Below are 15401 nucleotides of genomic sequence, written 5' to 3'. Positions count from 1 at the left end.
TAAATTGACCCATGAAATGTTAAAAGTAAAAATAAAAAAAAACACTATTTTGTCATAAATTGCTAGAATATACAGTATGTGTATTTTATGAATGAATTTATCAATGACATATATGGACAGATTTAACGTACCATTTTGGAGGCGTCTCCCCAAACAGCACAGAGTTGGGATGGATGAGAAGCTCGCGGTCGTCACGTAGAGTCCTGAGAGGGAGAGGCAGTGGGTTATATCATTGTGATCGCTTAAATCAGACATCAAGCTCGCCATGCCTTAGTTTAAGGGTTCCCAAACTTTTCAGGCCGTGACCCCCCAAAATAATCATATTTGAACTGGGGGACCCCCGCCCCTGACAAGCACTTGGAATTGTATAGGAGTTGAGGCATTACATTTAGTTTGACTCGGTTCCACAGATAAATGTGAAAATAGTCACTCAATTTAAAAGTCATTAAATTGTAACTTTAGAAATGTGAAGATATACCCTGTACAGTTATACTGTATGTTGGTTTGTTTACTGTTGAGTGAGAAAACAATGTTGCACAATAAGCTAATCATCTGGGGACCCCCCAAAATAAGTTGGGTCCCGACCCCCAGTTTGGGAACCACTGGCACAGAGTTAGGAAACAACAGAAAAACATAACAGAGTGCCACGACAGGTACCCCCGAGTGTGTGTTTGGTGATGACAGACACAACAGGTGTGCCGTCACATGTTCTATCTCTGACTCAGGCCATGTGTGACTGCTTAAATCAGCCATCATCCCATCTGAGAAATAGTTTCATATTGTATGGACACAAGCAAATCATTTCTCTTCCTTTCTCCATGGTCGGTCTCTCACCTGTAGGATCCTGAATGGTGAATGCGGGCCGCGTTGGCAAAGAACCCGACAGCAATGCACTTCAGGATCACATCAGGGTCACCTGGACAGCAACACAATAGCAGGAAAAATAAATTCAACGCCTTCAACGCCACATGATACTGTATGATGGGACAGGCACCACATGACACACTTGCAGACACACACACACACACACACACACACACACACACACACACACACACACACACATACCTTCACTGGTATTACGCGGCACTTTGAACTTGTTCATGAGCCGACGCAGCTGCTCTCGGACCGTCACGGCTCGCAGGAGACCCTTGTAATTGAGGAAGTGTTCCTGACACCACTGGGAACTCTTCAGGTGCTGAAGACAACAGAGAGAGACAAGGGTACAAGGTTAGCCAATGGAATACAACCACCCATGGACTACAACCACTACAACGACTACTAACCACTGTGTTTCCTGCACTATCTGTACCGAGTGGACCTCTGACATAGACCTACTGCACATATAAACGGAGCAGCTACCTTTAAATACACTTACTGTAGGCTTTTTTGTATACTATTTAAATAGTTTTAGGAAAAATGCTGCCAATTATCCCAAAAATGACTGCAAAAGATTGCTATTTGTTTCAAAAAGCTAAAAAAGCCAAAAACTCTTCGCCAAAAACGGCAAAAGTTACCCCCAGAATAGTTCCCCCCAGCATGCTGGAGTTCAAGTGGTTAATGTGGTTATAGATTAATGTATTGATATTCAGAGAATTCGAAAAAACTCACTTATTGTGTATTTTACCTAACACCTTGGTGGTTTCATAAAACATCTGTAACATGTTAAATATTGACCTCTGCTAACATATAAAATGTCATACTGTATGATGTCATAACATATAGATATGTTATTTTATGCAACTGATCTGAAATCACACGAAATGTGTGGCAGTTTATTTTAACTTTTTTTGTTCTTTACAGACTTTCATTAGAACTCATGAATCATGAAAATCCACTATTGTACTTCACTATAAAAACAACCATGACTTCAGATATTTTTTCGATAGTCAGACTTTAATTATGAATGCAGTCACATTACACATCAGAAACACAGTGTCTGACTATACAATAAACAGTTAACAGGGCATTTCAGCATGTAGACCATAGTACAGTTAAAACATCTCTACAGGATGGCTCTCTGTCATTTTAGTTGAGTGTCTTGTTTTCCTGTTAATTTCCATCCTTCTCCTTATCTATCCCTTTAAGTGTATTCATACATTTCACTCCAGTTATTTATTTATTCTTCACATTCTTTTCTACTGCAGGACAGGATATCAGTATGTAATCAAAGTTCAAAAGTACAAAGGTTTTTAACCACATGTGATTGTTCTGGGTATAATACATGAAAGAATGAAAAAAGAAAATACAGTATTGGTACATTAGTCTGATACGTTATACAGTAAAACTACAGACGAAACACAAATCAGAATATACATGAAATTATTATCTTTTTCAGTGTTGAACCAGGTGTGTAAAATTATTTATTTTAAATCTCCAAATAGGTGTAGCCACCAGTTTGAAACACATTCATGGGTCTGGTGCAAATGTGGCCATAAATCAATGACAGTTTGTCCAAACATCAACAAACTAGATGGATATGTTTAATGAAGCTGTTGAAACCCATAAATGTCCCCTTAAATTGAACAGTAGGGGTGATGGCATTGCTGAAGAGGGCCATGACCTGGCACAGATTTGTCCAATACATTATTTTTAGTGTGTCCTTTTGCACACCTACAAACAAACAGGTGCGTCAGAATATGAATGCTGAATATGGAAGAGAGCGGGAGTCCCGCACACTGTCTTCACTTATAAAGAGGTTTTTATTTAGGATGCAACGTTTCGGCAGCTTGGACCTTCATCAGGAATAAAAGTAAATGATTGAAATGTCTGATTGTCATAAAATCTGTTAATTATCTTTAATACAGTTGTCAGAAACTGTCATAGGACAAATTGCTGCTTTGCAGTTATATTTATCACTTTGATAATTTAACTCTGAACCTAAAATATTATAATAATAACCATCAGCAACAAACAATCATTACCATTATTAATTATAAACATTACATCATTTTTAGCATTACTATTATTATTGATAGTAGACAGGTGATAATAGGATTTATAATTATTTGTTATGGTTATTAACTAAAAACTGTAGATATTATTAATAACAACATAATCATCCCATCATATGAACATGTTGATGACATCACAGATCAGAGACTAGTGTTACTTTAGACACTTGATTGTCATCCATAGACCACAACACATCATATCGTCTCTGTCGGGTGGAAACCTCATACAGTATGTTCCAAAACTGTTACTTTTCAGGATTTAAATAAGTATAATTTTTTGATGCTTTTGTGTGACGCTGTAGAATGATCAAGTGCAAGTAGGGCGTTCATTTACGAAAAAAACGTTTTTTAGATGGAGATAAGAAGTTTCTGCCCGACAGCGTCGAAATAGACACTATACTACTAGTAATGTTCCTTTACTTGTTCCCCTTTCAAGTACTTCTTACCACCCATCATCATCATGTCTAACTATCCAGAGTTACACTGACCTTTCCTGGTAACATCTTCAGAGAACAACCATGACCAGTGTAAATGTATGGAAAGAGTGTGTCAGTGAAAGTGTGTGTGAAGGTGTGTATGTGTGTGTTAGTATCAGGATCAGAGAAGGACAGTTTTCCTTCATTCCAGTCCAGCTGGACTCTGATCCTCTGAGGTTTCGGCTTCACTGAGAGTTCAGTGGCTGACCCTGGTGAGGAGCGTGCTATGTATTTACCTTTATTTAACCCTATTCTCCATAATTGACCCCCTACTTTCCCCTTCCTCTGAAGGGACTCTGGTAACACACCTACCTCCCAGTATTGTCTCCAACCTCAACATCCCAGCTGTGAGTCCCTGAGTTAAAGCCCTCAGAACCCAGGACATAGCCAAAGTGGTCAAACCTCTCTGGGTTGTCAGGAAGCTGCTGTTTCCCTCCAAGTCTCAAACTGGTCAGATCATCAGACAGGATGAGTTGTGGATAGGCAGTGTTGGGGTCCAGAATGACAGGAGTGTAGGAGACAATGTCCTTCATCTTATCCCAGACTCTGAAGGTCAGGTTACTCAGGTGTTTGGTCACGTCTATCAGTGCTCCTGAGACCGGCTGTGGGTCCTGCAGTGTGAACTGGACTCTTTGCATTGTGGTCTTGTAGTTCTGCAGGAATGAGATGTGTTCAGCTCTCAGCTCCTCCTCTAAGGCTCTGATTGTGTTTGAAAGGGTTGAGATGTCTCTGTTCAGACCCTCAATCTTCTTCTTCATCATCTGACTTTTCTTCCACTCTTCCTCCCTCAGTGCAGTGAAGCTGGCCTCCTCTTCCTCTTGTAGAAACTGATGCATCTTCTTAAACTGTTCCTTCATCTGCCTCTCTGTGTGCCGAGTCTGGACCTTAATGTGTTCTGCCGTTTGATCACAGTTTGTTTTAACATTATTAAAGACCTCCAGTTTCTCCTGTAAAGGCTTCAGTGATTTCTGGACTTCCTCCTTGTGATCAAGGGCAGCTTCATCGACGGGTCTGAATCTGTGGTCGGTGTGTTTTTTAGCATCTCGACACACAACACACACTGGCTGTTGACATTCCAGACAGAACAGTTTGAGTTTCTCAGCATGCAGACTGCAGAGATTCTCAGACCCTGTTGAAGCTCTCTGAGGTCTCTCGTGTATGAAGGCCTCACACAGGTTCTTCAGAGCCAGGTTTCTGGGTGGATCCATTGAATGTCTCTCCTTACAAACTGGACATTCCTTTATTACCTTCTCTCTCCACCATTCCTGCAGACAGGCTTTACAGAAGCTGTGGCTACAGGACAGGAGAACAGGATCTTTAAAGATGTCACAACATACAGGACAGGAATAATCCTCTTCAGGGCGAGACAACGTGGAAGCCATTTGGTCTCCGAGTGAAGCTACAAACACACTGTTCAAGCCAGGAAATCAGCCAGTCAGTCGTGGTAACACTCCCTCCTCTAGAATGTTCCCTGAAGTTTACTTTCACTTTGAATCCTGGTTCGTGTTAAAGTCCATTCAGCTGACAGAGTCAGCAGCAGGTTCAAGTGGTTTGGGTCAGTATTCCCTCCTGTTGCTGTGGACAGACAGTCTGTCCTCCCTCACTGGAAGTTGTGTTTGATCTGAAGGTAAATCATATTGTCTGTCTCTTTGCGTGTGAAGAGGCAGAATAACAACCTCTCTGTTTCCTGGTTTCTCTCAGATGAGTCTGGTAGGAGTGGCGCTATGACACTAACGCACGCACGCACGCACGCACACACACACACACACACACACACACACACACACACACACACACACACACACACACACACACACACACACACACACACACACACACACACACACACACACACACACACACACACACACACACACACACACACACACACACGGATTAAAGCAAAAAAATTATATCAGATTTAGCCAATATGTAACATCAAAAAACCCTACAGGTGGGGTTGGCGAAAAGGCTTACTCTGTGTGGAGTTTGCATGTTCTCCCCGTGTCTCCTAGGGTAGTTAATACCCTCACAATGTAGTAATCCTGGTCACTATACTGCCTCCCCCTGCTCAGCCGGGGCGCCTGATGGAGGGGAAGGGAACTGGTTGGAATAACGTGTTCCTTCCACGCGCTACGTCCAACCAGGGAAACTCTCCCCTGTCAGGTGACAAGAAGGTCAGTTGGCTCTCATGCATTGAAGGAGGCATGAGCTCGGCTCTGGCCTCCCTTGGCTGGTGGGGGGAGTGTAGTTTCCAGGATCACTTAGCAAATTGGCACCGGGTGAAAAAAGGGTTACAAAATCGAGGGATAAAAAATATATAAAAAAAAAAAGACCTACAGTGTACAATAAGTCAATGAGAAGACCCTTTTGGATTGTAAATCTATAATCAACAGAGCAACTATAACTGAAGATATTAGATCATATTTGGAATTACACCATGGCCAGATGGTGGACAGTAACGGAGTAAATGTACTTGAGTACTGTACTTAAGTACAGATTCTGAGGATCTGTACTTTACTTGAGTATTAGATTTTTGTTATACTTATTACTCTTACTTGAGTACATTTCCGAGACAAATATTTTACTTTTACTCGAGTACATTTCTAAGAAGGCTGTAAAGTACTGAGTACTTTTAGGTTGGCTGTTTCTTTTTTCCACACTTCTGCTCTCACACTAGCATGTTTCTGGCTTCCCTCTCCGCTCACCTCTTTGTTACATCTTGTATAGGTGTGTAGGAGTAAAATTATTTAGTTCTGGTTCCTCAGTAATTTCTATGTTTTTATAGGTGTTTCTGCAGGCTTTGTATAACATAGTGGTTTTACAAGCACATCAGTGCATGCAGTGCAGGTGGTTTCAGAGAGTTACTTCTCTGAAACAAGAGTTATGAGATCTACTTAAAGAGGCACTATGTCACTTTTTTTTTAAATGAATGAAATGTAATTTTGTCGAATCTGTATGGTAAGGTATGTTAATATAATATAACTTATCCATTTAGGGTGGTTATATTTTGTCTCCCTGCTCTTCTATTGAGACATTTAGATTGTGTCAAAGGTCATGTCTCACCTAGACACAGGATCTGACATGAATTTTGACCAGATGTGTTAGTATAGGAAATCAAAGGTTGTTTGTGTGGAGACCAAGCAAGTCGACTTGTCTGTCGCCATCTTGTTTTGACAGGGTGAAGTTCACCGCTGTGCATGTCAACGCCATCTTGTTTTGACATGGTGAAGTTAACGGTTGTGCGTGTGGGTAGATATGAAACATCCTCTGCTCTCGTGCGTGTGGGTAGGTATGAAACATCCTCTGCTCTCATGAGAGCAGAGGATGTGGTCACAAAGAACCACATGCCTTGCAAACAACACCTGCCTCTCTGCAACCACCATCTCTGCAGGCATGGATGCTGATTTATGTTGGGTGGGTAGAGTACTCAACAACAAGTCACACACACATCAACCAAGTTTTAACCCCTTAATCAGATGAATGTCAGTTGGAAACATTGTACTCGCAATAAAATACTTTTTTGCTGTAAGTGAAGACAGTGTGCGCGATCACCATTCTTTCCTCTCTCATGCACTGGATGCCTGCTCCTACGCACCTGTCCCAGTAGGTGTGCAAAAGGACCTTTTTTTTAAAACTACATTTCGAGTCATACAATTTGATTATTGGCTGATGATGAAACCATAACTGGTATAAGGACTTTGCAGATTACAGAGAGAGAGTTTGAATGACATAAATCTGTTCACAATAACACACGGTATCAGAGGGGTACATCGTGCATCCTGTGTACGTTACAAATATCACACAATAGTCATCCGACCGACACATTTCCTGTGGGTGCTCGGCTTTCTCATTGGGTGCTCAGTCTCTGCACAAACATACACTGAACAGAGAGAGTGTTCTGTTTTCTATGTCAACTGTATGCATGCAGAATGAGCATGTAAGGTAATCACCAGATGTAACTTATAATCTGATGAAAAGATATGTGTAATCACGGTAATCAAAACGCCCTTCATGACAGTTACTCTATGCATTTATTATTATTAATATTTTTTATAGAACAGATGGCTTCAGTTTAAAGTGAGCTCCATGTCCTAATCGTTGAAGCTGAATATTATTGTATCTTGACAAAAAGGTCACAGTTGAGGGCCCTGGATCAGAGAATTTGTACCAAATAGATTGTCTTTACCACCAAAGTACATTAAGAACTGGAATATAATTAATGTGATCTGCGTGCAGCTTTGTCAGCGTGTGTCACTCATGTGTGACTCCTGTTATTTCCTCATGAGAAAATAATTCTCTTTTGAGGCACTGGGGTTCACGCTGGTCCCGAGGAAGACTAAGCTGTCCGCACTTTTGTGGTGGCCCACATCAGATTTGCTAAGTCCATCGAGATGTTTAAGTCCTTACAAAAAATTCACCTTCTCTCTGGCTTTTAACAACATCCACTCCTAAATATTCCTATTTTAACTCCTATCTAATGTTTTCTACCTTCTGTGTACATACTGTAGGTGTAAATGAACAATCTCGCTCTATGTCTGTGTCTCCTATATGCATGCATGTTATGTGTTTCATACATGTTTTTGTTTTTGTGTTTTTGTTCTTTGATTTGATGTATTGCTTTTCTTTTACCTGTGCATCACTTTGGTCAACTAAGGTTGTGTGAAAATGTGCTCTATGAATACAGTTTGATTGATTGTTTGATAAGCTAGTAACTCCCATCATGATGACTGACTATCAGATGACATTACCTGAGTCTCAGACACATCAGAGTATGTAAAAGAACTACTGGCAGTAGAAATGGAGTGCAGGAAGATCTGCCTCAAGCTCTATTCGGTTGTTAAGACGTGACGTTGCGCCCCGCTAGAATAACTTCCGGGTCCAAGTGTGTATTTTCCCAATATGCGCAGTGCTGTGTCCCTCGCTGTTTTAACAGATCTGAGACTGAAATAACGACTAAAGTGTCATTCTACCGCTTTCCTGGCAACGACAAAAAGAAGAGGAAATCTTTTTTTTATACATCCATATATAAATATATATATAAATAAATATAAGAAATATATATTATATATTAATGTTAATAATACATAAATACAAATATAAATATATATATTAGCCTACTTTTTACTGTCTATGATATTAGCATCAAGACCCTTATTAACCCTCAATGGTTCATTTCTGAAAAAGGAGGCTATTGTAAAAAGATTTACGGGTTCCAACATGTTTGTTTACAATGAATAGTGGATGGCGCTGGTGCCTTTTGGACCCGGACGTGACGTTTCCAATACTAAACCCGAACCAAACCCGCACCCTAACCGCACGCGGATGCCACATAGTCGGAGAAAAGGTCTGTCGGATTAACGCATGCCTCCCCAAAAGGACGTCAGACTTAAAAATCTAATAACAAGAAAACTAAGGTATTGTTATTTAACACAGAGGACATCATTGCCACTGCCGACGGGACAGTGCTCGAGGTAGTCGAGGACTTCAAAGGACTTTTACTTTTACTTGTACTTTAAGCATTTTTAAAAGCATGTACTTTTGAATACTTAAGTATATTTAAAAGCAATTCGTTTTTTACTCTTACTTGAGTAACATTTTGACTGAGCTACTTTTACTTGTAGTGGAGTAAATTTGACCAGGAGTATCTGTACTCTTACTCAAGTACTGGGGTTGAGTACTTTGTCCACCACTGCAGATAACTACAACAACCTTGAAACAAAGGATGAGTGTGTTAGTTTCTCTGGCCTACCTTAGCCTGCTTGTAGAAGTGGGGAGCCAGTTCAACCAACCAGGATGATTCAACCGCAGTCACGTCACGCATGTAGTACTTTGAAGTCTGAACCACTTCATTGAAGATAACCCTGGAGAAGGAAATAATGTGATAGATTTAATTTTATCAATAATCATGTAGTCGCTGTCAGACACAAACCTTCTACTCTGTACTTAAACTTTTTTATTTTCTTTAATAAATCACTGCTATTGAACACCCTTTATGTCTGTCTGTGGGTTTTACAAATATTGAACCAATTAAAAGCATTAAAAAGCGCTCCTTACTAAACCTCCTAACTCCGTATGAAAACGAATAGTGATAGTCTACACCCTACTAGAACATGCTCCGATAGCATCTCATAATTCATTTTCGAAAATATTACATCAGTTTTCACTTTAAATTGACCCATAAAATGTTAAAAGTAAAAATAAAAATAAACACTATTTTGTCATAAATTGCTAGAATATACAGTATGTGTATTGTATGAATGAATTTATCAATGACATATACATGTATGGACAGATTTAACGTACCATTTTGGAGGCGTCTCCCCAAACAGCACAGAGTTGGGGTGGATGAGAAGCTCACGGTCGTCACGTAGAGTCCTGAGAGGGAGAGGCAGTGGGTTATATCATTGTGATCGCTTTAATCAGACATCAAGCTCGCCATGCCTTAGTTTAAGGGTTCCCAAACTTTTCAGGCTGTGACCCCCCAAAATAATCATATTTGAACTGGGGGACCCCCGCCCCTGACAAGCACTTGGAATTGTATAGGAGTTGAGGCATTACATTTAGTTTGACTCGGTTCCACAGATAAATGTGAAAATAGTCACTCAATTTAAAAGTCATTAAATTGTAACTTTAGAAATGTGAAGATATACCCTGTACAGTTATACTGTATGTTGGTTTGTTTACTGTTGAGTGAGAAAACAATGTTGCACAATAAGCTAATCATCTGGGGACCCCCCAAAATAAGTTGGGTCCCGACCCCCAGTTTGGGAACCACTGGCACCGAGTTAGGAAACAACAGAAAAACATAACAGAGTGCCACGACAGATACCCCCGAGTGTGTGTTTGGTGATGACAGACACAACAGGTGTGCCGTCACATGTTCTATCTCTGACTCAGGCCATGTGTGACTGCTTAAATCAGCCATCATCCCATCTGAGAAATAGTTTCATATTGTATGGACACAAGCAAATCATTTCTCTTCCTTTCTCCATGGTCGGTCTCTCACCTGTAGGATCCTGAATGGTGAATGCGGGCCGCGTTGGCAAAGAACCCGACAGCAATGCACTTCAGGATCACATCAGGGTCACCTGGACAGCAACACAACGGCAGGAAAATAAATTCAAAGCATTCAACGCCACATGATATTGTATGATGGGACAGGCACCACATGACACACTTGCAGACACACACACACCTTCACTGGTGTTACGCGGCACTTTGAACTTGTTCATGAGCCGACGCAGCTGCTCTCGGACCGTCACGGCTCGCAGGAGACCCTTGTAATTGAGGAAGTGTTCCTGACACCACTGGGAACTCTTCAGGTGCTGAAGACAACAGAGAGGGACATGGGTGCAAGGTTAGCCAATGGAATACAACCACCCCAGGACTACACCCACTACAACGACTACTAACCACTGTGTTTCCTGCACTATCTGTACTGAGTGGACCTCTGACATAGACCTACTGCACATAAACAGAGCAGCTACCTTTTAAACACACTTAGGCTTTTTTGTCTACTATTTAAATAGTTTTAGGAATAATGCTGCCAATTATCCCAAAAGTGACTGCAAAAGATTGCTGCTATTTGTTTCAAAAAGCTAAAAAGGCCAAAAACTCTTCCCCAAAAACGCAGAAAGTTCCCCCCAGAATAGGCATGCTGGAGTTCAAGTGGTTCATGTGGTTAAAGATAAATGTATTGATATTCAGAGGATTAGACAAAACTCACTTATTGTGTATTTTACCTAACACCTTGGTGGTTTCATAAAACATCTGTAACATTTTAAATATTGACCTCTGCCAACATATAAAATGTCATACTGTATGATGTCATAACATATAGATATGTTATCTTTACAGATCTTTCATTAGAACTCATTCATATCTCAGAATTAGAGTGACAGGATATCAAAATGGTTCAATAAAACTATTTGAACATTCATCCAAACTCGTTCAGCGATTCTATAATTTATGAGGACATGCTAATCTTCCTTTATGCACTCATTATTATGACACTGCAAAAATAAAACACTAAATGTTGAAAATGTTTGTAATTCACCATTCATGAAACTATCTTTTCAAATACTAAATAATAATTACTCACCAGTGTTACTCAAATATTTCATGCCAACACACCCTGCAGTAAGACTAGACTAGAATCACACATACAGTCATGAATTATGAAAATCCACTATTGTACTTCACAATAAAAACAACCATGACTTAAGATCAGTTTTCGATAGTCAGACTTTAATTATGAATGCGGTCACATTACACATCAGAAACACTGTGTCTGCCATCTCATTGAGTGACAATACAATAAACAGTTAACAGGGCATTTCAGTGAGCATGTAGACCATATTACAGTTAAAACATCTCTACAGGATGGCTCTCTGTCATTTTAGTTGAGTGTCTTGTTTTCCTGTTCATTTCCATCCTTCTCCTTATCTATCCCTTTAAGTATATTCATACATTTCACTCGTGTTATTTGTTTATTCTTTACATTATTTTCTATTGCTGGACAGGATATCAGTATGTAATAAGTCATTTTCATAAGTAGGATCAACGTTTTTAACCACATGTTTGTGTTATTGTTCTGGGTATAATTACATGATAAGAATGAAAAAATAAAATACAGAATTGGTACATTAGTCTGATACATTATACAGTAAAACTACAGATGCTACACAAATCAGAATATACATTAAATTATTATATGTTTCAGTGTTGAACCAGGTGTGTAAAATGTATTTTAAATCTCCAAATAGGTGTAGCCACCAGTTTGAAACACATTCATGGGTCTGGTGCAAATGTGGCCATAAATGAATGACAGTTTGTCCAAACATCAACAAACTAGATGGATATGTTTAATGATGCTGTTGAAACCCATAAATGTCCCCATAAATTGAAAAGTAGGGGTGATGGCATTAATGAAGAAGGCCATGACCTGGCATAGATTTGACCATAAATGATTTTTAGGATATGTCCTTTTGCACACCTACAAACGAACAGGTGCGTCGGAGTATGAATGCGGAAGAGAGCGGGAGTCCCGCACACTGTCTTCACTTATAAAGAGGTTTTTATTTAGGATGCAACGTTTTGGCCGCTTGGACCTTCATCAGGCATAAAAGTAAATGATTGAAATGTCTGATTGTCATAAAATCTGTTAATTATCTTTAATACAGTTGTCAGAAACTGTCAAGGGACAAATTGCCACTTTGCAGTTATATCTATCATTTTGATAATTTAACTCTGAACATAAAATATTATAATAATAATCATCAGTAACAAACAATCATTACCATTATTAAATATAAACATTACATCATTTTTAGCATTACTATTATTATTGATAATAGACAGGTTATAATAGGATTTATAATTATTGGTTATGTTATTAACTAAAAACTGTAGATATTATTCATAACAACATAATCATCCCATCATATGAACATGTTGATGACATCACAGATCAGAGACTAGTGTTACTTTAGACACTTGATTGTCATCCATAGACCACAACACATCATATCGTCTCTGTCGGGTGGAAACCTCATACATTATGTTCCAAAACTGTTACTTTTCAGGATTTAAATAAGCATCATTTTTTTATGCTTTTGTGTGACGCTGTAGAATGATCAAGTACAAGTAGGGCGTTCATTTACGAAAAAAAAAAGACACTATACTACTAGTAATGTTCCTTTACTTGTTCCCCTTTAAAGTACTTCTTACCACCACCCATCATCCTCATGTCTAACTATCCAGAGTTACACTGACCTTCCCTGGTAACATCTTCAGAGAACCACCAGGAACAGTGTAAATGAATGGAAAGAGTGTGTCAGTGAAAGTGTGTGTGAAGGTGTGTAGGTGTGTGTTAGTATCAGGATCAGAGAAGGACAGCTTTCCTTCATTCCAGTCCAGCTGGACTCTGATCCTCTGAGGTTTCTGCTTCACTGAGAGATCAGTGCGTGACCCTGCTGTGTATTTACCTTTACATAACGTTATTCTCCATAATTGACCCACGAGTCCTTTCCCCTTCCTCTGGTAAGACTCTGTTAACACACCTACCTCCCAGTATGTATTGTCTCCAACCTCAACATCCCAGCTGTGAGTCCCTGAGTTAAAGCCCTCAGAACCCAGGACGATGGGATAGTGGTCAAACCTCTCTGGGTTGTCAGGAAGCTGCTGTTTTTTTCCCCATCTCACACTGGTCAGATCATCAGACAGGATGAGGTCTGGATGGGCAGTGTTGGGGTCCAGAATGACAGGAGTGTAGGAGACAATGTCCTTCATCTTGTCCCAGACTCTGAAGGTCAGGTTGCTCAGGTGTTTGGCCACGTCTATCAGTGCTCCTGAGACCGGCTGTGGGTCCTGCAGTGTGAACTGGACTTTGTGCATTGTGGTCTTGTAGTTCTGCAGGAATGAGATGTGTTCAGCTCTCAGCTCCTCCTCTATGGCTCTGATTGTGTTTGAAAGAGTTAATATCTCTCTGTTCAGACCCTCAATCTTCTCCTTCATCATCTGACTCTTCTTCGACTCTTCCTCCCTCAGTGCAGTGATGCTGGCCTCCTCTTCCTCTCGTAGAAACTGATGCATCTTCTTAAACTGTTTCTTCATCTGCCTCTCTGTGTGCTGAGTCTGGACCTTAATGTGTGCTGCTGTTTGGTCATAGTTTGTTTTAACTTTATTAAAGACCTCCAGTTTCTCCTGTAAAGGCTTCAATGATTTCTGGACTTCCTCCTTGTGATCCAGTGCAGCTTCATCGATGGGTCTGAATCTGTGGTCGGTGTGTTTTTTAGAATCTCGACACACAACACACACTGGCTGTTGACATTCCAGACAGAACAGTTTGAGTTTCTCAGCATGCAGACTGCAGAGAACCTCAGACCCTGTGGAAGCTCTCTGATGTCTCTCCTTTATGAAGGCCTCACACACGTTCTTCAGAGCCAGGTTTCCGGATGGATCCATCCAATGTCTCTTCTTACAAACAGGACATTCCTTTATTTCCTTCTGTCTCCACCATTCCTGCAGACAGGCTTTACAGAAGCTGTGGCTACAGGACAGGATGACAGGATCTTTAAAGATGTCATGACACACAGGACAGGAAAAATCCTCTTCTGGAAGAGATGACGTGGAAGCCATTTTGTCTTTGAGTGAAGCTACAAACACTCTACTCAATACAGGAATTCAGTCAGTCGTAGTAACTCTCCCTCCTCTAGAATGTTGCCTGAAGTTGACTTTCACTGTGAATCCTGGTTCTTGTTAAAGTCCATTCAGCTGACAGAGTCAGCAGCAGGTTCCAGTGGTCTGGGTCAGTATTCCCTCCTGTAGCTGTAGAAAGACTGTCCTCCACACTGGAAGTTGTATTTGATCTGAAGGTGATTCTTATTGTCGGTCTCTCCGTGTGTGTGAGGATGAAAGTACTGCAGTGTGAGGCGTACGGCTAACAATCTCTCTGTTTCCTGTTTTATGTCAGGTGAGACTGGCAAGGGGCAGAGCCACAACACCATAAAGTTGTTGCAAAGTTCAGTTATAATAACCTTTTCACCCACTGAGGGCGGAGGCAGCAATGCAAGTCACCTGCTGCTGCATGTCCACTGAGCGGGAGCAGTTAGGGGTTCAGTGTCTTGTTCAAGGACATTTTTAAAGTAGTGTCAGGAAGAGAGCTTTTCAGAGGATATCAAGACATCACACAGGAATACAGGAGAGACACAGTCATGTGAAACGTCTTAAAGAGAGTTTGGAAGTCAACAGACAAAAAACAGGAGCTTTTAAGGATTTGAGATTATGGCAGTGATGTAGTGTTGGTGGACATGGTGACATTAGTGGTAAACAAATGGCCCTCTAATTAAAGTCTCTTCTACCGGAAACCATAGAAGAGACTTTAAAGAGAAGTTAAATATAGGCATCCACAAGTATATGCTGAAACACAAGAAGTGATCTCATACATGCAGATTCTGACCTCTGTCCC

The 15401-nt window shown here is 40.4% G+C and overlaps 2 protein-coding genes and 1 pseudogene across 3 annotated transcripts in view; all 3 read right to left on the bottom strand.

Annotated features, from left to right (window-relative positions):
• Nucleotides 1–2183: 2183 nt before the first annotated feature.
• LOC311053787 (nuclear factor 7, ovary-like) lies at nucleotides 2184–5114 on the bottom strand (annotated as a pseudogene). The gene has a single exon. The product of its transcript is annotated as a nuclear factor 7, ovary-like (transcript).
• Nucleotides 5115–7280: 2166 nt separating this feature from the next.
• LOC311053238 (putative ATP-dependent RNA helicase DHX35) overlaps nucleotides 7281–15401 on the bottom strand; it is a gene marked incomplete at its 3' end in the record, with an annotated part of 30918 nt that continues 22797 nt past the window's right edge. The window contains exons 6-10 of the mRNA XM_084068696.1: nucleotides 10629–10758; nucleotides 10440–10521; nucleotides 9737–9808; nucleotides 9183–9294; nucleotides 7281–7298 (exon numbers count right to left, since the gene is read on the bottom strand). Coding sequence (XP_083924822.1) covers nucleotides 7281–7298; nucleotides 9183–9294; nucleotides 9737–9808; nucleotides 10440–10521; nucleotides 10629–10758 — 414 coding nt within the window. The remainder of the gene's footprint in view (nucleotides 7299–9182; nucleotides 9295–9736; nucleotides 9809–10439; nucleotides 10522–10628; nucleotides 10759–15401) is intronic.
• On the bottom strand, nucleotides 13114–14572 carry LOC311053788 (E3 ubiquitin-protein ligase TRIM39-like; the record flags this gene model as incomplete). The annotated part of the gene is made up of 1 exon (XM_084069473.1): nucleotides 13114–14572. The coding sequence occupies one exon, from the start codon at nucleotides 14570–14572 to the stop codon at nucleotides 13184–13186; it is 1389 nt and encodes a 462-aa protein (XP_083925599.1). The 3' UTR covers nucleotides 13114–13183.

The sequence above is a fragment of the Gymnoscopelus microlampas genome, assembly GCF_963454915.1.
Source record: "Gymnoscopelus microlampas genome assembly, chromosome: 10".
NCBI classification, from domain to species: domain Eukaryota; kingdom Metazoa; phylum Chordata; class Actinopteri; order Myctophiformes; family Myctophidae; genus Gymnoscopelus; species Gymnoscopelus microlampas.
The sequence above is the reverse complement of the archived record's forward strand: the minus strand, read 5'-3'. Positions and strand labels throughout refer to the sequence as shown.